Source organism: Urocitellus parryii, chromosome X (genome assembly GCF_045843805.1).
Source record: "Urocitellus parryii isolate mUroPar1 chromosome X, mUroPar1.hap1, whole genome shotgun sequence".
Taxonomy (NCBI): Eukaryota; Metazoa; Chordata; class Mammalia; order Rodentia; family Sciuridae; genus Urocitellus; species Urocitellus parryii.
In genome coordinates, this window is record NC_135547.1 from 34,923,302 (window position 1) to 34,944,817 (window position 21,516).

General features: G+C 40.2%; 1 protein-coding gene across 1 annotated transcript in view; it reads left to right on the forward strand.

Annotated features, from left to right (window-relative positions):
* Il13ra2 (interleukin 13 receptor subunit alpha 2) overlaps nucleotides 1–2,237 on the forward strand; it is a 46,892-nt gene extending 44,655 nt beyond the window's left edge. Inside the window, exon 10 of the mRNA XM_077793614.1 lies at nucleotides 2,010–2,237. Within this exon, the coding sequence (XP_077649740.1) occupies nucleotides 2,010–2,237 (228 nt within the window). The remainder of the gene's footprint in view (nucleotides 1–2,009) is intronic.
* The last annotated feature ends 19,279 nt before the right edge of the window (nucleotides 2,238–21,516 follow it).

Below are 21,516 nucleotides of genomic sequence, written 5' to 3' on the forward strand. Positions count from 1 at the left end.
GGCACTAAAGTGATTAGTGAAGGCTCTGCTCTTATTACCTGATCACTTTCAAAAGGCCCTACCTCCTTACACTATCACATTGGGGATAAGTGTACAACATTTGAATTTGTCGGGGAGATATAAACATCCAGACCATAGTGCCAGCTAAGAAAGAGGAACTGAAGTACAGATTTGTACTTTTTAAAGGTCTAATTTCAAAGATGTCTGCTAACTCTTTTCTGCAGCAGACATCATCAGTTTGCAAAGTAACTTTCCAAATTGACAAGAGTTGTTCTACTCAGTAATAATAACTCCAAAGTTTAAAGAGCAGAGGTCACTGGGGGATTGCATATTGCTGAGGGATGTGTTATTCTGTCTGAGGTTGGTTTGTTCAGCTGTTGAGAACATGCTATTAATGAGACCAAAAGCAAAAGTTATATTCTCATATGGGCCAGGGAACTTTGCTGTTTTCCATGAAAGAATCTCCCTCATCTTCCTCTACTGTCTGGCCAGTATGTGCCACTGGCCCTATTAGACAGCTGGACTTACTGCCTTGCAATCCTCATAGAAATGAGAACTATTTTAAGTGCAAGATTAGTTTCTCCAGTTATAACATGAATATTGTGGTAAGTGTGAGAAAGGGGTCTTCAGATTAATACATATACATGTGCTCTGTACATTTTTTTTTGGGGGGGTGTTGGGTGCTGGATATTGAACTCAGGGGTAGTCAATCACTGGGCCACATCCCCAGCCCTATTTTATATTTTATTTAGTGACAGAATCTCATTGAGTTGCTTAGTGCCTTGCTGTTGCTGAGGCAAACTTCGTATGGCTTAGTAACTATTCCATGGAAAAAGGATTCTAGGATCAAATAAGTGGAATAATTATAGGTTAAGTGAAGTCAAATCTTCTATTTTTTAACCAAGGAATTGGCCAAGCCTTTATTATACTAATATATGAAGTAGCACTCGGAAAATAGCTGCCAGCATTTTCCAAAATTATTTGACTGGGAAACAACTCTTTCGTTTATTTTATTTTATTTTTTCTTTTACCACAGCTAACTACATCTCCCAAGAGAGTATTCCAGGGACAACTCAGTTCAAGATATATTAATGGCTCCAAAGCCCTTTCACCTTTCACCTCAAAAATGAAGTGACACTAACTTGAGGATGATGTCTTTATGTCCTGGGCTTAGATTTGTCTACTGCTTATTTATTCAAAAATCTGTGACAGAGCTGATGATGAATGAGAAACAAGATATTCTTTTTTTATTTTTATTTTTTATTAATTCTAATCAGTTATAGATGACAATAGAAAGTTCTTTGATTTATTGTATACAAATGGAGCAGAATTTTTCACTTCTCAGGTTGTACATGAAGTAGGGTCACACCATTTGTGCAATCATACATGTACCTAGGGTAATGTTATCCATCTCATTCCACTATCTTTCCTACCCCCTTACCCCCCACCCTTTACCCCATAATTCTATTCTCTTTTAATACTGAGTAATATTCTATTGTGTATATATATCACAGGAGAAACAAGCTATTCTTTATAATCCTCAAGCATGAAAAAAAATATTTAGAAGTGAGAAGGCAGTCATTATATGAGGCAATAAAAAAGAGACCATTGGGCTGGGCATTTAGCCCCTTGTTTAGGGGACAGTTTTGATCCTACTCTCTGATAACCCAGTAGGCTGACACAGTCCATGGTCAAGAAGAAGCAAGCCAGGGGTTAGGGACATAGCTCAGTGGCAGAGTGCTTACATCACATTTGTGAAGTCCTAGATTTAGTTCCCGGCACCAAAAACAAAACAAAACAACGATGGTGAAATTCATATTTCTAGTTCCTCAAGTGCTGCTCAGTCAATTGCTGATGGCAGTATGGACAGAGAGTGAAGGAGCTAAGATTAAAGGCCTATAACACCCCAATTCTATGATTATTAAAATAGACTACATTTCTGAATGTTAGTTTTAAATGTTTTATCACTTTATAATCCCAGACTATAACTGTATTCTTCCTGGTCCCAGGAACACTATAATGTGTCCTCGTTGGCTCGGGTGAAGGGGTACCTTTTGACTTCCCCCTTCCAGAGAAACTTTGGGAAAAGAAACAAGAGTGTGACCCTCTTTGGAATAAATTTTGGAGTCCTGGCTGTCAAGAGCATAGCGCCTGACTTTGAACTGAAGAGCCGAACAGGACAAAATGATCATTGTGGAATGGATAATATAGTGTCAAAGCATGTGGCAGGACACTAACCCATTAGTTTGTTTCCTTACTTTAAAGAGTTTAAAATTATTCTTTTCCCCCCTGAATAGAAAATATGGGAAAATTTCCCATGTTTTCCTCCCAAGTAATTTTCTTCCTTTCATACCTCTTAATTACCACTCTGTTATATCCTCAGACCTTTTTTTTTTTTTTTTTTTTTTTTTTTTTTTTTTTTGTGTGTGTGTGTGTGTGTGTGTGGAGGGGGGATAATGGGGATTGAACTCTGGAGCATTCCACCACTGAGCCACATCCCCAGCCCTTTTTATTTTTTGAGACAGGGTCTCACCAGGCTGCTTACAACTTTGCTAAGTTGCTGAGGCTGGTTTTGAACCTGTGATCCTCCTGCCTCAGCCTCCTGAGCCACTGGGATTACAGGCATGCACCACCATGCCCAGCTCAAATTCCCATTTAAGTCTGACCCCTCTCCAAAAAATTTTGTGGCATTTTTGAGCTAACTTAATCTAGACTAATCAAAAGCTATCTGAGAATCAGGTCTCAATTCAATGGCAAGGATCTCTGGAAGGGAGTATTTGCTGTTGCCTATGGTAAATCCAGTGCCTGGAGATACAGCACCTTATGTCTTCCAAATGTTTCCACATTTAAGTGATTGGAATTGCTGGTCAAGACCTGAACCAGTTGACAGGTAGCTTGGAAATAATGCCAAGAATTCCAATGGCTATACTATAGTTTATTTGCCACAATATGCTTTATAACTAAATGACTTCTAAACCCTTTTTTATAAGTTATGTATGATATATAAATATAAATATATATTAAATTATATATATTTGGTACTAGAGATTGAACCCAGGGATTGAACCTCTGATCTAAATTCCCAGTCCTTTTTATTTTATGACAGTGTCCCGCTAAATTGCTTAGGGCCTTGCTAAGTTGCTGAGGCTGGCTTTGAACTTGCAATCCTCAGCCCCCTGAGTCTCTGGGATTACAGGCATGCACCACCACCGTGCCCAGTTGACAGTTGGCTTTTTGTAACCGCATTCAAATGAGGGGTGTGACAGCAAATTAAATGCTGATTCTAAGGCCCAGGCTTTATATATTGTTCTTTGAGTCCATGGCACCCTAGACTTTCAGGCCAATGGGTTCATATATGCCTACTTGAAGCCAGCAGAAGAGCTTGTCCCTCCTGTCCCATCTCCTCAGTGTTCCTATACCTTCAGAATATCCTGGAAGGAAAGATAACAGTGTTTCATGCTTGGCTTGCCCAAATTGCAGAGATTCTAGCTGTCTCTACACTGGCTTCTATGGCAAAAAAAAAAAAAAAAAAAAACAAAAACAAAACAAAACAAAACAAAAACCAAAAAACTCCTTGAAATACAGTTTTGGAAATCATTATGCTCAGTTAGGAAGTTTTCTGAAAATAGTTATAATAGTCCAAGACAAATGAAGAGGAATTTTGAGGTCAGGTAATTCATCCCTCTGTCCCCTCCCTTTTCTGCTCCCTTCCCAGGCTTGGGGCCAGGAGATGTAGATGTGGAAAGAATATGACCTTTACCTTCCTCTCTCCATCCCCCTCAGTTGGAATGTAGGTCAGTTATTAAGCTGCTGTGTCCACATTCCTGGAGATGCTGGGCCTCGGATCTACAAACCACATGTCACCTTTGCTTGTTTTCTATGAGGTGCTGCCAAAAAGAGGGAACTAGAGAAGGCTGGGAAAGGGGACAAAGAAATTGTTCCTTCCTGTTTTGCTTGCTGCCCTTGTCAGCATTACCCCAGGAAGAGCTCTTCCAGTCTGTAACTATCTTTTTTCATACCAGAGATGGAACCCAGGTGTGCCTAACCACTGAGCCACATCCCCAGCCCTTTTTAGATTATATTTTGAGTCAGGGCCTTGCTAAGTTGCTCAGGGCACCACCAAGTTGCTGAGGCTGGCTTTGAACTTTTGATCCTCCTGCCTCAGCCTTCTGAGTCACTGGGATTATAGGTGTGTGCCACCATTCCTGGCTAGTCTTCAGTTTCTTTTAGCACTCCAGAGCCCCTTCCATGAGCCAGAATCATGTGGGCAGCATGTCCTCTTCAGAGGTCTGAGCCCAGCTCAGCCAGGCCTCTCCATTACCTTCATGTTCCCCTTCTTGCTTCTTCAACCTTCCACTGCCTATTTAACCAATTCCTTGTATCAGAATCTATGTTAAATACCTGAGCCAGGCTTGGGGGTGCAGGCCTGTAATCCTAGCAGCTCAGGAGGTTGAGGCAGGAGGATCATAAGTCAAAGCCAGGCTCAGCAAAAAACGAGGCACTAAGCAACTCAGTGAGACCCTGTCTCTAAATAAAAGACAAAAAATAGGGCTGGGGATGTCACTCAGAGGGCAAGTGCCCCTGAGTTCAAGCACTAGTACCCCCGCCAAAGAAAAATACCTAACATGATTTCTGTTTTTCTATGAAACCATGTGTGTGTGTGTGTGTGTGTGTGTGTGTGTGTGTGATTTATTTATTTATTTATTGCCATGGTGGTGACTGGATTCAGGGCCTTGTACATGCTAGGCATGTGCTCTACCATTGAGCTATACCCCTGGCCCTTTTCATCAGTATCTTCATGTTAGAAATAAATTATTATTATCTGATCAGTTAGAAGAATTGTTATTTTTCATCATTTTTTTTCAAGATCTTTGACACTGATTCAAATCCTGGGATCAAAAGAGGCCAAGAAATGGCTAAAAAGGAGGAGTAAAAAAAAACAGAACAAAACAAAAAAAACTCTAAGTCCTCCCTTGCCTTCATTTAACTTCATCATCTGCAGTTGGTCTTCAAGGAACAGAAAAACATGGAGGCCATTTGTGGGTGTATTTTGGTCTATTCACAACTTTTTGACCAAAATATGTCTCAGAGGACTGCAGGAGTGCTGAGCTAGTGACTCAGCGAATACCCATTCCCATGGCCAATTCTTTGTGGCTACTTGGAGCCTCATCCATTTACCTCCCTGTGCCTCAAAAACTATCAGGAGTTCTGTCCTCTGAATACACTGACAGGAAATGATTGAGAAGCATTGGTCTATTACATATCATGCAGATTGTCCTAAGACTTCACAGTTTAGGGCTGGGGATATAGCTCAGTTGGTAGAGCGCTTGCCTCACATGCATAAGGCCCTGGGTTCGAGCCCAGCATCACAATAAATAAACAAATAAGAGAATCCACCATGCGACCAGCGCACTGGTTTCATTAAAGAGGTTCTTGGCATAAAGGCTAACTAATGAGATCGAAATAAACACACAGACTCAGTTACTTTTTTCTATGACCAGGTCCCAGATGGCTCTCCCTCTGAACTCACACCTTGAACTACCCACCACCCGGTAGGGCAGCAGGGATTACTCAGGGCTAGCAGGAGAGAGAGAGAGAGAGAGCGAGCACATGCCAGGGAGTAGCCTTTTATTGGGGAACAAGAAATTCAGGGGAGAATTCCATCCAATGAAGGTTGAGGGGGGCAGCACTCCAAGGTCAGGGTCAGTGATTGGCCCCCGGGGTCAGTGGTCAAGTCACACCCCCACAGGGACAGGCTCTGGCACCAGAAGAGGGTCTGGAAAGCTCCGACCCAGTTTAGCCAGAGCGCCTCACACCCAAACCAGGAGTTGCCCAGTCACATGTGAGAATGGCTCCCCACAAAAGAACTTAAATACCTCATTTCTTTAAAAAAAATGACTTCTAAGTTTAAAGTCCCCCAAAGTATATTCTGAATATTGGATTCTCACGATGTTAGCAGGTATTATAAGGAGAAAAAATTGGGTTGGCTGAATCAATTTGGAAAGTTGTGGGCTGAACAGCAGTTTAAATCTAGGTCCAAATTTGCCCTGGACATTTCTGGTATATGTTTATTGCCCTAGTGTAATTATTCATAAAATCCCTGTTGACACTCAGAAATGGTTCAGTTTGGATGATTAATTATAGATCTATCTTTGAGCCACATAGCTTAGGAAGCAATTCCAACACTAACTTGTCCAGGGAACTATTTTTTCAAGGAGTTTTCTTAATAGGCTCCATGGAAGATATTTAGGAAATATTGTTTTTGGATCTACTTGATTTCTATGATGTAGGCATCTTGAGGTAGAGTCAATGACATTTAATTTTCATAAAGCCCATTCCCCTGTTTCTGGGCAGAACAGGGAAGTGTGACCTAACTATTCACCAGATGGGCTTTTATTACTTGGAGTCTGAAGTTGAGTGATAGACATTAGGGGGCAGGAAACTTGGCATTGTAACTGTGAGCCAAGGATGCTTCTTTTTGACTCATGGAATCAAACTGTAATGATCACATAGGAGAGAGAAAAAAAGGGATCTGTGCATCATATAAAATCCCCAGTCCCTAGATTTCCCTGACAGATTCTGTACCAGGTCTTCAGAGCTGTGCTGTTCTCAGTGTCATTCTGAATTCTTATTCCCTAGTCTTGTGAGGAAATAATTGTCAACTAATCTGTGTTAAGGTGCTGGTGGATAAACATGTGCAGCAATGAATTTATAACTTGTTAAAAAAAATGGTGAAAAAAACTGGGTGGTGTGGTGCATGCCTCTAATCCCAGCAACTGGGAAGGCTGAGGCCAGCCTCTGCAAGATCCTCAACAATTTAGCAAAACCTTGTCTCAAAAACTGAAAAGGACTGGGTATGTACCTCAGTGATAAAGCACCCCTGGGTTCAATTCCCAGTACAAAAAAAAAAAAAAAGTGCTTTTTTCCTTTGAAATCTTAAACACTAACATGTAAAACAGATAAAAGTAAAGTCGTACCAGTTGAAGTATAAAAGGAGTGGGAAAAGAAAGGCATGCCTTCTTAGCCTCCCTTCTGTTTGCCTTGCCAACCCATCTGTCTACCTTTGTGATCTTTGATCCACATCCTCAGAGCCTTGGAGTTCTATAGGGAATTGCTAGAAACTACTGGAAACTACCAACTGCTAAACACACAGATTTAGAATCAGGCAAATCTGGATCTGAATCCTCCCTCTGCTTTTTTTATTTACATTACCACTGGCAATGTAAATAAAAAATTTGAGCTTCAGTTTCTTCATCTATAAAATATGGATAATGTTACCTTTTTAAAATTTAGTTGTAGACAGATACAATGCCTTTATTTTGTGTATTTATTTTTATGTGGTGCTGAGAATTGAACCCAGTGCCTCACACAGACTAGGCAAGTGCTCTACCACTGAGCCACAATCCAGTCCCCTAATGTTACCTTTTTGATAGGTTAGTTTGAAGGTTAAATGATATAGTGCACCAGGAGAGGTGGCCCATTCCATGTAATCCCAGCAGCTCCAGAGGCTGAGGCTGGAGGATCAGGAGTTCAAAGCCAGCCTCAGCAACATCAAGGTGCTAAGCAACTCAGTGAGACAGGATCTCTAAATAAAATACAAAATATGGCTGGGGATGTGGTTCAGTGATTGAGTGTCCCTGAGTTCAACCCCAGTAGCAAGAAAAAAAAAAAAGATACAGTGCTTATAAATTGAGTGTACAATTCCCAGCACATAGTAAGTGCTATATGTGACAGCTGTGTGACCATGGTTAATTTACTATGGGTTAACTTCCTCATCTATCAAACTGGGATAATAGCAGCATCTAACTCATGGAATTTTGTAGAGGATTTTGTGCATACATGAGATAACACATGTGATGTCTAGCACATAGAAACTACTATATTATTATTTTCTAGTGTAATTATTAATTATGTTTCTATAGGGAGTTCATAACAGAGAATTTAAGGCACCAAAGAATGGTCAGATGGCATTGCAGTTATGTCAGTTCCTTGGCAATTAAGTGAGACAAGGCCTTAGTATTGTTGAGTGTTTTCATTGAAATAATTTCTTATGAAACAAATGCTGTTCAGGTAGATTGACCATGAGGATCACTACAATGCAGTTATTACAGGATCTTCAAAAAAGTTGTGGTAATGAACTTCCGCAATGAACTTCCTAGAGTTGAGATGATTTTTTGGTGGACAGTTGATTCCAAGACAATGATGAGTTGGGGTAAATTATGAAAGAAAAATTTAAATGTTTCATTTATACAATAAGAATACTACAAATGTAAACACAGTTTTAAAAATAAAATGTCTCCCTGAATCTACTGTCTTACAGAAATGACAGGCACATAATTCCTTAGGAACTATACTCTTGGTGACCCGACTGAAATACTTATTGATTTCAGCAATTTATGCTATTGCTTATGAGTCACTGCACCATCCCTGGTGTATTAACTTTAGCACTTTAATTTCTGACTGATTTAGATTGTCAAAATCTCTCTTTAGCCAGAGGCTGAGGCAGGAGGATCACGAGTTCAAAGCCAGCCTCAGCAAAAGCAAGGCAATGAAGCAGCTCAGTGAGACCCTGTCTCTAAATAAAATACAAAATAGGGCTGGGGATGTGGCTCAGTAGTCCAGTGCCCCTGAGTTCAATCCCTGGTACCCACCCCTCTAAAAAAAATACCTCTTTAGACCCTATTCGACATGTGTAGCAGAGATCACATTGTTTAAGACAGTAGAAATTAAGGAACATAGAAATTTGAGCATAATAAAAAATTCCTTTTGTGAGAAAGTGTGGATTTTTTCCCCTGAGGATTTTTTTTTTTTTTTTTTTTGGTACCAGGGATTGAACCCAGGGGCTCTTAACTACTGAGCCACATCCCTAGCCCTTTTTTTTTTTAATATATATTTTATTTTGAGACAGGTTTTCGCCAAGTTGCAGAGGGCCTCACTAAGTTGCTGAGGCTGGCTTTGAATTTCTGATCCTCCTGCATTTGTCTCTGCCTCCTGAGTTGCTGGGATTACAGGCTACAGCACCCAGCTCCCCTATAATATAAATCTCATTATATGACTTATATATAATTTATATAACTTCCCAGCTTAAACTTTCTAATTGCATGGAACTTTCCATTGCATGGAAGACAATGTTCCACCATCTGACCCTTCATTAGTTTTTCACTATGTTGCTTGTTTCTGAATGTATATGCTTCACCCTACTCCCTTGTCTCTCTTTGTATCTGTCTCTCTTTCTCTGTCTTCCCTAATCCCCTCTTTGCCACACTGGACTACTTGTAGTTTCATAGTTGTAACATGATCTCTGTTGCCTTTAATCTTTGAAATGCACCACTGTCTTTGCCTGGAACATCCTTCCTGCACTCTTGCTTTGGCTTGGCTGGCTATTGTTTGTTCTTTTTAGGTCTAATGCTATTTCCTTCAGAAAGCCTTGTATAAGGATAACCTATGTTCCCTTCATATATTGTATTTTCCAACCTTTTAAAATCTATACATGTATTAGGCAAAGGATGTCATTTTTTTCTCTTCTTATTTAAAATTGGAAATAATTTTAGTTGTTTTTCCTTTCCAAATAAAAAAGTATATTTTAAGCTAGATGTGGTGCTGCATGCCTGTAATCCAAGCAATTTGGAAGGCTAAGGCAGGATCACAAGTTCCAGGCCAGCCTCAGCAACTTAGCCAGACCCTGCCTCAAAATAATAAACAAATGGGCTGGGGATGTAGCTCACTGGCAGAGTATCCTTGGGTTCAGTCTCCAATACAGCAACATATAAATTAATTAACTAGTTAATTAATTTTAAAGTATATTTTGACAGTTAATGTGCTTTATGATATACCCCTGCTAACCCTAGAGACTCCATCAACATCTATCTGGTTGCAAATCACTGATATAAGAAGGTCAATTTTCCTTAAAGAGGGAATGAAACCAGGCATGGTGGAGCATGCCTGTAATCTCAGTGACTCAGGAGGCTGATATAGGAGGATCACAAGTTCCAGGCCAGCCTCAGCAACTTAACAAGGCCCTAGGTAATTTACCCAGACACTCTCTCAAAAATTAAAAAGGGCTGAGGATATGACTCAGTGGTTAAGTGCCTCTGGGTTCAATCCCTGGTACCCAAACAAAACAAACAACAAACAACAAGAATAACAACAGCAACAAAACAAAGAGGGAGTGAAGGAGAGTTTCAAGAAGCTAATTTGTGGCCACATCCCCTTCACAAATCTTTTCTCACAGATTTGGAAACATAAAAGGCAGGAAAAAAAAGAAAGCTCTAGACTTATAACCTGGTGTAATATCTGAGTTGTAATCCTAGCTCTGCTGCTAAGTTTTGTTGATTTAGGCATTTCACAAATACTTTTTTAAAAATATTTTTTAGTTGTAGTTGGACATAATACCTTTATTTTTATTTATTTATTTTATGTGGTGCTAAAGATCAAACCCAGCTCCTTGTGTTACCGCTGTTGACCGGTGCCGAGTTCTTGCTTCCCCAATGTTGAAGAATAACACCAGAAAAGCACGCCGAGGCAAGGTCAGAGTAGAAATTAGAAGTTTATTAAAGGACAGCAGAAAAGACTTCTCCCAGAGGAAGAAGGGGACCCAAGAGGTGGAATCTGTGAAGTGCGGTTGTCTCCCCTTTTTATGGTGATGGAATGCAAGGGGGAAGGGTTAGGACACAGGTGGACCTAATTATCACCTTTTGGGATGGGATTATCACTTCTCTGGGATGGGCTATCTCCAAATCTGTTGGGGCTGTTGGTTAACACTTCTTTGAGGTGGATTTTGGCCTAGGGCCTTTTCAGGACTTCATTAACATTCCATGAATTGTCCTGTGTTTTCCCTGAGTCATTCCCAGCATGGCCTCCATTTTAGATTTCACTCGATATTAGACCCGATTTACCTAACTACATTGGCTACCTAACTTTAAATCTGGCTTTGTAAGGGTCCGGCGGAGCGTCGGAGCGAGAGACCACACAAGAGACCAGCCTCATGCAATTGCAGGGGGGGAAGTTTTATTGAACCAGCATGCTGGGGCTCAAGGCTCACTCAGGAAGGGAGAGCAGCCCAGAGCCCAGAGCAGAGGTCAAGCAGAGCTGAAGTACACTTTTTGGAGAGGGTGGGGGGCTTTGCATACATCAGAACAAATCATCTTTAGGCGCGGGAAAATTGAACAACAACCCTGAGCCACCATTAGTGCATACATTGGCGGGAACAGATTGGACAGGGGTGATTGGTGCTCCTAAGTGGGGTACACATTCAAACTGATTGGTTTAGGTCCTGCAATGCCTACGTCTGAGCTATTTGGAGCCCTTAGCTAATAAACAACCAGGGAATCAATGGAAATATTTACTGGGCAGTTCAGGTATTGTTCTAACAGCTACAGAGGTTACAGGTTCCGGGGGTAGCAGAGGAATTTTAACAATACCTGGCCTATTATTATTATTTTTAGCCCAAGCCTTTCAATTTAGAAACTTTACAATGCCCAATCTTTTACACTTTAACTCAGACTCTTGCAGCTTAGAATCAGCTTAGAAATTTTACCTTTACATTCCCCACTCCTTTTTCTGACTACTTTTAATCTTAAAAGTACTGAATCATAATTATTGAAGGGTATTACATTACATGAGTTGTCCTGTGTTTCCTAGAATCATTTTCAGCATGGCCTCTATTTTAGATTTTACTCGATATTAGACCCTGATTTATCTAAGTACCCTGACTACCTAACTTTAAATCCAGCTTTATTTTTCCCTCTAATTTGGGAACTCCTTACTGCTGTGAGGAAGGGGGACGAAGAGAATCTTTCTGGCTTCTTCAGGCTGAGAAGGGACGGCGTGGGGCAAGCAGTTTGGAGTCCCCCTTAAAAATATCGGGTCTATCAAGTGATCCATGATAAAAGTCCAATTGAGGAGTAATAGGCTGGAGGGCCATTCGAGTGATGGGTGGTCTATAAGAGAAACAAGAACTCATTAGTACTGGAACCAGATTGATGCAGCAATAAATGCCACAGCACAGGAATATGCCAATGAGTATAATGGCCTAGACAAAGACTAACAATGTTTTTTACCAGGAAATACCAAGAACCAGGAGCTAAGATATTGTCTCCACGACAAGGTTGCTGAGGACATGGCTTAAATCTTTAAGGATATTTGCCACATTGTCAGAAATGTCAGGGATGTTAACACAACAACTAACATTTAGGGTTACAGATGTCCTTTTTCTTAAGATATAGTCTAATAATTTAATGTCATCTGATCCTGTAAAATCCTTTTATTAGTGTGACCTCTATGTCTAATAGAGAAATCTTTAATTCTGTTACTTAGGGCTGGATAACCATACTGGCAAACATCAAGCCTACCTGCGTTGGTTAGAAATAAAGGCCTTAGATTAACATTACTCTAGCAGTCCCTTTGACAATTATCAGGCATTTTTACCTAAGAATTTTTTTTTTTTTTTGCAACCTCTAGTTTACCTATTTATGGAAGTTATATTTAATTATTATTATCATTTAAGATGTCCAGGAACAGCTGTGCTTTGGCTCTTCAACTGTCTTTGCTAAGTGTTTAAGATGAAGTAAGTCAAACTGACTTCTGTTACTACCTATTTAACAGTCAGCTGAATCTCTCCTGGGAGTCCTCGGGAACTTCACAGCAGCTTCTCAGTTCTGCTAGTGCCATTTGCGCAAGGATGGGTCCAGGCCTTGCTTGACCACGTGGCTTCCCTCGGAAGCATCAGGGATGTCTCCCTTTTCTGATGACCCTCCTCGTTACAGCAAATGCACTGATTGGCTTCTGTCCTCCACTGGTCTCATTAATCTCCCTGATCAGGAGGTCATGTGGCCTAGAGTTGCAGAGCTCTTTAAAGAAGTCCCCTATCCCTTGATTCAGACTGACTCAGAGGGCAAGAGCCAAATATTGGTTTTCTTGGCCCTTTTTAATTTAACTTTAATTTTAAAACTTAATCTTAAACATCCAGCAAATAAACTTTAACAGCCTTGTATTAAGAGTACTGGGCCTTAATGTTTATCTCTTTCCTGTAGGTGCTAACTCATTATCTTAAATTAACCCAAGTTGTGAGTTCTTAAAGCAGTACCTCTTTAAAACATTAACAGGCAATCCTTAGACCATCTAAAAGCAAACTACAAAACAAAACTAACTAGGATAAAAACATATTTAGTTTATGTAATAGCTACCCTGAATTCTGGCAGAGTTATACATTATAATCCCCTGTTTGAGGTCCTGGCAATCATGACAAAAACCAACTTTTGGACACAACCTTAAATGCACTGAAATCTGGCCTACTTCTTTCATAGTCACTTATGAGATGGGACATAGAGCCTTATCTCAAGTAAGGTGGGGCTCTTTATAAATCTTAAATACTATAGTTCTGAAGCTAATCTCTGCTTTTTAGACATCATTTTATAAAGCCTACATAAATTGTTGCTCAAATTTACATGAACATTAGCTAACACAACATAGTATCACATCTAAAACATGAATTAAAGAAAGGCTGAAAGCTTTTAACTTTTTGTAGAGAAGTAGCAAAGTACTTTTGTGTTTTGCAATAAAACCTTTACATAGATTAAGCTCTCATTAACTTAAAAATACATTTAAACTGTATCTCAGTGTAAAAAGTAACATAGAACTTTACATATTTTACTGATATCAAGTCTAGTTATAGAACACAAATAATAAAGCTTTTACCTCACAAACTTGTGTACCTGGAAGACATGAACACATTAAATTTACCATAATTACGTTGATGATTTTATGTTAACCATGTTTGGCTTTTAAAGAAATGACTAAGGGGGATATGGCAGGGCTTAGATAAATGGCAGGCAACCTGTCTATTGGCAAGTTCTTTCAGATATCATCACCAGCACCTGAAGAAGATCAGAGCGAATAAAAAACAGAATAAAGATAAAAATTAGAGCAAAAATCAATTTCTGGCAGAAGTTCATGCCTGGTAGTGAGCTTCAGCACTGAGTGAACTGTTCTCTTGAAGATGTTGGGGGTCCATCGGTCATCAGAGGCTAGTGCCTAAGCAGAAGCTGGTTGGAAGTTTAATTTGAGACTTTCTGCAATCGGATTTGAAGGAACTTCATTATGCAGAGCAAAAGAGTACAAGAAAAGTATTGAAAAATAACAGTTGTTGTTTAACCATAGTTGTGTAACTTAAATTTACATAAACCTCCTTTATTTTTTTCCACTTAAACCTTTTTGATTACTTAGTCACATAGACTTTCCTATCTAGAAACACAATTTTTAGAACCTTTCAGTTTTTCAGTTTTTTTCCATCTGTTATCCTCCTTTTGTTCACATTTTGAAACAATACCTGTAAATTTTTATATTTAAGCAGATTATTTCATAGACATCAACATTTTATTAGAACCTTTTTGAACATCTAGAAAAACTTATAAGCTTAATTTTAAAAACATCTTTACTTTCATTTGTTTACCCAATTTAAATTGAACCATTTGAATCACGTGAATCAAAGATATTTGGATTTATTTTTAAATTTTTCATGAGCGCTCCTCATCTGTCAATTTGTCATATCACTGCAGGATATATGGACATACACACATACAGACATACCGACATACAACACATAACAAGAGTGTGCACACATAATAGTGAAGGCCTTGTAGCTTTTTTTGCAGATGAAATCTCCATTGCAATGTTTCAAAAACTCCAGTTGATCAAAAATAGAACTTATCAGAAAAACATTAACTTGTCTGTAGGAACAAAATCATGAGCTCAAAAAATATAGAATCTAAGAAAAGGCAAAAAAGTCCTAGAAAAATTGACCGGCCAGTAATTAGTAAATGCCATACAATTTACTTTTTGGTTTAATCTAGTTTGAGTTCGGGTAAAAGGACACCTTTACTCTTTTTTTTTTCTTTGGGCCTGAGCTCCAAGCTGTTTCTGTTTGCATATCAGCTTAAGCCCTGGCTGAGGTCTGGAAGGTACTGGGAAAACCGGAATTCTGAGCAGAAACTTTATGCCTAAGGTATTTTAACCATAAGTCACAATTTATCTTCCTACACTAGAAAAATTTGCTCCCACAAAACTGAAAATAGGATCTTTCTTGATAATATAAAAGCCACCATCAGAAGGAGTTTCTTCAGGATCATTAAGCTACTTTCTTTGTTCTGAAGTTTCTAAAGTAATATTAAGTTACATTAAATCGCCTGAAAAATTTTAAAAGAGAACCACACACCACCATGTATATCAAAATTAAGCTTTGAAAATTTCCAAGACTGTTGCTAATTAATGTCATTTCAATAAGCCAGACCAACGTTTTAATTTAACACTTTTTTAAAATTTTACACAGAGAGAGAAACAGATACCAAATCATAATTTACTATCTTTACCCAAATCAATGCACTGTATACCTAGTGAAATCTCCTTAGGCTACTCAATTCAAAAACTGATAAAAAATATAAAACTGAATGATTGGGAGTTACTTGCCAACTTGGAAGTAGAGTTCTTTTAATTTTTTTATCCTAAGTATTTAAGTTCTCTGGTATGAGCTATCTGAAATCTTAAACTAAACAATTACTTAAACCCAACTTTTAACTGCAAGATAGTGCAATACTTTAGAAACCCAGGTACACATTCAGCCCAGATCATTCCCAAGAAACAATCCATAACATCAACACATTATTGCATCCATTGTTCCCTCTTTTTTTTTTTTTAACTTCTTAGCAGTAAGCTCCCAAAAAGTTCATCCTCTGCTTGTAATTGTTTTGAGTGCCAGGCTTCCCCAAGAAAGCAGAGTGGGGACAGGAGTCCCCTAGGGAGTGTCAAAATTTGTGACTGGAAATTTGGTTCCCATCCCCCAAAGCCAATTAACATCAATTTAATCATGAGAACAGGGCTTTGAGAAAGGTCAAGAGCTGTCAAAGTTGTTAAATATTGTTTTTCTAATTTTACTTAACAAAGGAGAGCAAAGTTTTCCACCTGCTTTGGGCTGCATTCCCAAGCAACCCGACTCCAGGAAGACCTGTTTGCTTCTTTGGCCCCGGGATTTGGTGATCACTGCTGGGGAGGGCTGTAACACTCGGGGGGTTTGGGGACCTGGTTCCCTCTGCCCCCACGGGGGGGGGGGAAGAGGGCCGGGTGCCCCCAGCCGCTTTTTCTGCTCACCGGGTGGACGGAGGGGGGGGGCAGTCCCCTGCTGACTCCTCCCCCAACCCCGCCCGCCCTGCTGTGGTGGAAATATGCCCTGTGGCAGCCGGTTGACGGCAGAGGAGGGGGAGGAGGGGCGGTCCTCCGCCGACCTCCCCCCAGATTCCCTCCGCCCGTCCACCGTGCCTGCTGGAGCATCCCCCCATCCTGGGAGGGGAGAGGACAGGTGGGCGGAGGGGCCGGGAGGAACAGGGACAGGGCAAATATGCCATACCACCGGGTGGAATCCTCCGGGCAGACTACGCAGACCCCACCCATGCAGGAGGAAATTCGCAGAGGTCCTGAAAGGTTAAAAGCCATGATCTGGATGGCCATACGGCCCCGGCTGAAAGACAATATCTCTGACTTTGCGGATTAGAGAGATGGAGGGACCCTCCTGGGGGCCATTCTGAAGCGCAGAGAGACAATACAAACGTGACACAAACACGGACACACAGTAAACGTTTAACACAAGTTTAGAAGCAAAGATTAAAGACAGGCAGTAAACTCAACCTGAGAGAAAACAGAATTGCCGGCAAAACCAGACGGGTTGGCAGCACCGATGGGGGCGTTTTCGCCCCCCCAGATGAGGGACCTTTGTCCCTCCCCCGAGTTCCCCAGGGCGTCCCTCTGGGGAACGTGGCTGGCTAAAGACACGTCTGTCCGCCACAGCCAGCCACAGCCAGGGAAAACTCACGTTTTCCACTGGGAACCACACGCTACCAACCCAAACCCAGAAAGGCTCTGAGAGCTCACGCCCTCTGGGGGCTCACGCCCGCCATTGAGCCAAAAACCAAACACCTGGAGAGGCTCCGAGAGCTCACACTCTCCACTGAGCCCAAAACCAAGCCCTGAGCGATCGCAAAAAAGACAAGAGAAGAAGGAGGAGAAAGGAAGAGAGAGAGAGAGAAAGGAAGGAAGGCGCCTTACTACTTACCCCCGAAGCAGTCCATTGGGGTCTCCCTGTCCGGCGATGCGCAGTTCCCGGCCAACGCACCAAATGTAAGGGTCCGGCGGAGCGTCGGAGCGAGAGACCACACAAGAGACCAGCCTCATGCAATTGCAGGGGGGGAAGTTTTATTGAACCAGCATGCTGGGGCTCAAGGCTCACTCAGGAAGGGAGAGCAGCCCAGAGCCCAGAGCAGAGGTCAAGCAGAGCTTAAGTACACTTTTTGGAGAGGGTGGGGGGCTTTGCATACATCAGAACAAATCATCTTTAGGCGCGGGAAAATTGAACAACAACCCTGAGCCACCATTAGTGCATACATTGGCGGGAACAGATTGGACAGGGGTGATTGGTGCTCCTAAGTGGGGTACACATTCAAACTGATTGGTTTAGGTCCTGCAATGCCTACGTCTGAGCTATTTGGAGCCCTTAGCTAATAAACAACCAGGGAATCAATGGAAATATTTACTGGGCAGTTCAGGTATTGTTCTAACAGCTACAGAGGTTACAGGTTCCGGGGGTAGCAGAGGAATTTTAACAATACCTGGCCTATTATTATTATTTTTAGCCCAAGCCTTTCAATTTAGAAACTTTACAATGCCCAATCTTTTACACTTTAACTCAGACTCTTGCAGCTTAGAATCAGCTTAGAAATTTTACCTTTACAGCTTCACTTGCATGTGCTAGGTGAGCGCCCTATCACTGAGCCCCAGCCTCAGCCCCTTTGCAAATACTTTTGAGTCTTTTTGACCCCTCATCTTTAACATGGGAGAATTCAATTAAGTGCTTCTTGAGTATTTCTTGGAATATGTTTGAGTTTATTAATTAATATCTTTCTAGATGTTACTAAAAAAGATTGGTTATGGCTAGATGTGTTTGGGATACACTAAGTGAAGCAATGTTGAACAGATTTCTTTCACCCATCCTGTAACATATTAATGTCATCTGGAGTCTTTTAAAGTGGAATTTAGTATGAGATGTCTTTTTACTTGTATTAACTATGACTTTCTGTAACAGTGGTCCCTTCACCTTCTAAATGTAGCCCTCATTACTCTAAGGTTTACTTTAAAAAAACGGGAGAATTTACGTGTATAGGCAAATATATATATATTTTCTCTACTCTCTTCTCCCCTTTCCCTATCCTAACAGTATCTTTTGTTCCCCTAACGAATTGCCCTTGAACACACCCACTACAGGCAGGAGATGCCTGCTGAGGATCTGGGAAGTAAATATCTCCCAAATTAACATGTGAATCCTAACAGGCAGTCAGGTGCCCCCTACCAGAGCACACCTGGAATGGAACCCATCAAGTTCCTTTAAAAGCCCCCATCCCTCCTGAAAGTCACAGCCTTTGGGACAGGAGTTCCCTGTGTTTCTTCTTTGCTAGCAAAGCAATAAAACTTCTTTTTTCTTTTTCTCAAAACTATGTCCTCATTATTAAATTGGCAATGATTGGCATTGGGGAAGGGACAGAGCTTCTGGTTACATTCCCTCTGATTAAAAATCTCTTGTAAGACTAGTATTTTTCTGTTTAATTTTTTTTTTTCTTTTCTTCCTCTGCTGGGGATTAAACCCAGGGCCTCACTCTCTATCTCTGAGCTACACCCGCAGTTCTTGCATTCTGCTTAATACAGTTGAACTATATGATCTCTGGAGAAAGTTTCTGACATATTTTGATTCTTTTAATGAAATGAGTGACACTCAGTCCCTATGTCTTGTTTATACTCTTTTCCAAAGCAGCCTTAAGCATTTGTCTCTGATTCATTGATAATTCCACTATTGACACACCCTATAAAGCTGTTGATATAAAATTTTCATAATTCAACTTCTTACGTCTTTTTCAATGACTCTACTTTTTTGGAATGCAGAATTTAGAGGAGGGTAACTAGCTTCGACTAGTTGCTTGTCCTTATATAAGAGGCTTTAGGGCATTCTGAGTTTATAATTTGTTATGCAATCGAGGGGGTCACGTTGTCAAAAACTTTCTGGAGAAAATACTTTGGGAAACCCCCTACAGAAGTGTGGAAAAGTTCTATTGCCTAAAGGCCATGTGTTCCATTTCCTAGTTTTAGAAAAATTAGCTAGAACAAAACAAAATAGAACAGACTTCCCTGTCACACAGTGAAGTGCCTTGTCATCAGGAATACTATGTTCGAAGGATTAGAGTTGAGCAGATTTATTACATGTCCTGATATGACCAAAGAAATTGTCATGTTGGAAGGAGAATTAGGCCAGATTACCTTCTCCTTGAGATCTAAGAATGGTCTGTAGTGATGTTGTTCTCTCATTCAGAACTGTAATTGAAACTTTCAAGTCTATCTTGTAGATTAGTCTCTAGAGATCCAATTTAGAAAATGAACAAATAACACTGGGAAATGTGTCCTATGGATTTTCCTTTAGTTTTTCATAGAACTCTATTTTTTTTCTTAATCACTCCATTTCAAAGCCTAGAAATTCAGGCCATGAAAGAATGGGATATGGGATTGTTTATAAATGGGAGAAGATGTTCAAGAGTGGTTTATGAGGGGCTGGGGTTGTGGCTCAGTGGTAGAGCACTTGCCTAGCATGTACGAGGCGCTGGGTTCCATCCTTAGCACCACATAAAAATAAATAAGTAAAATAAAGGTATTGTTTCCAAGTACAACTAATAAAATATATTTTTTTTAAAAAAGAGTGGTTTATGAAAAACCCGGCACGGATGAGGAAGATGGTGTTATAGATGGGTAAATGTCACTTCACTTAATAACAGGGGAAGAAAACAGGTAGCTGTCAGGAAAGAACTCTAGAGAGCCTAATCTAGGGGTAAGCAAAACTTGCTCACTCCTTCCTGAGACTCTCTCCTCTCCTGTGTGATTTTCAGTTATCATGTGCCTGGGAGGGTGAAGATGAAATTAATAAGATATATCCACCAATAATTAACAATACAGTAAACAACAAGTCAGGAAGTTACAATTATGTAAAATAAGATGCAGAAGTTTGGAAATAAGAAATAGGTGCTATGGCCAGGTGTGGTGGTGCATGTCTGTAATCGCAGTGGAGGCCTAGACAGGAGGGAGGATCAAAAGTTCAAAGCCAGCCTCAGCAACTTACAGAGGCCCTCAGCAACTCAGTGAGATCCTGTCTCTAAATAAAATATAAAAATAAGGCTGGGGATGTGGCTCAGTGGTTGAGTGCCTCTGAGTTCAATCCCTGGCACCAAAAAAGAAAGAAAAAGAAATAGGTGCTATGGTTACTTTTTTTTTTTTTTTTTTTTTAAGAAACCATTCCCTATGCTAAGGTCTTAAGAGCATTCTTTTTATAGTTCTTTCTAGAAATTTTATAAATTTTGGCTTTCATATTTAATTCTTTCCTACATCTTGAATGAAGTGTTGGACATCGTGTGTGATAGCATTCCAAATTTATTTTTCTCTGAAAAGGCTACAGATTTATCCCAATATATCATATTCAATCATTTCTCCTTACCCCACTGATTTAAAAGGAGCTCTGCCATATATTATTTCCAGTATGAATCAGTATATGTCCGGGCTTCCTGTTCTGTTCCATTGATCCATTTGTTTGTGTCTCTGGTTAAACCACACTGTCTTCATTTCTATGGCTTTATAATCAGTCTTAAGATCGGGTAGGGTGCATTTTCATACCATATGGTACTCTGGTTGTCCTCCTCCTCTTTGTTCTTCTTCAGGAATGTCTTAGCTATTCTGGACCTTTGTTGTCACATATAAATTTTAGAATCAGCTTTCTTTTAAAAATAAACCCTGTTGGGAATTTTATTAAAATATCATGACCCAGGCATAGTGGTTCACACCTGTCATCCTAGCAACCCAGGAGGCTGAGGCAGGAGGATTGCAAGTTAGAGGCCAGCCTTAGCAACTTAGTGAGACCCTAAGCAACTTAGCAAGACCCTGTCTCAAAAATAAAAAATAAAAAGGGCCAAGAATGTGGATCAGTGGTAAAGTACCCCTGGGTTCAATCCCTGATACCAAAAGGAAAAAAAAATGTTGAAACTATATGCACATTTTGGTAAAATTGATATATGTATAATTACAGACTTCTGTCCATAAACGGAAATATTTCTCCTGGGCTGGGGATGTGGCTCAAGCGGTAGCGCGCTCGCCTGGCATGCATGCGGCCCGGGTTCGACCCTCAGCACCACATACAAATAAAGATGCTGTGTCTGCCGAAAACTGGAGGATGAATGTTGAAAAATTCTCTTTCTCTCTCTCTCTTTAAAAAAAAAAAAAGAAATATTTCTCCAGATTTCCATCTTCTCTCAATAAAGTTTCAAATTTTTCTATATAAAAATCTTACACAACTTTATTAGTTTTATGACAATATATCTTAATATTTTGTCAATATTCAAATGATTTTTTAAAAAGTATGTTTTCTATTTGCTTTTGGTATGAAAATTC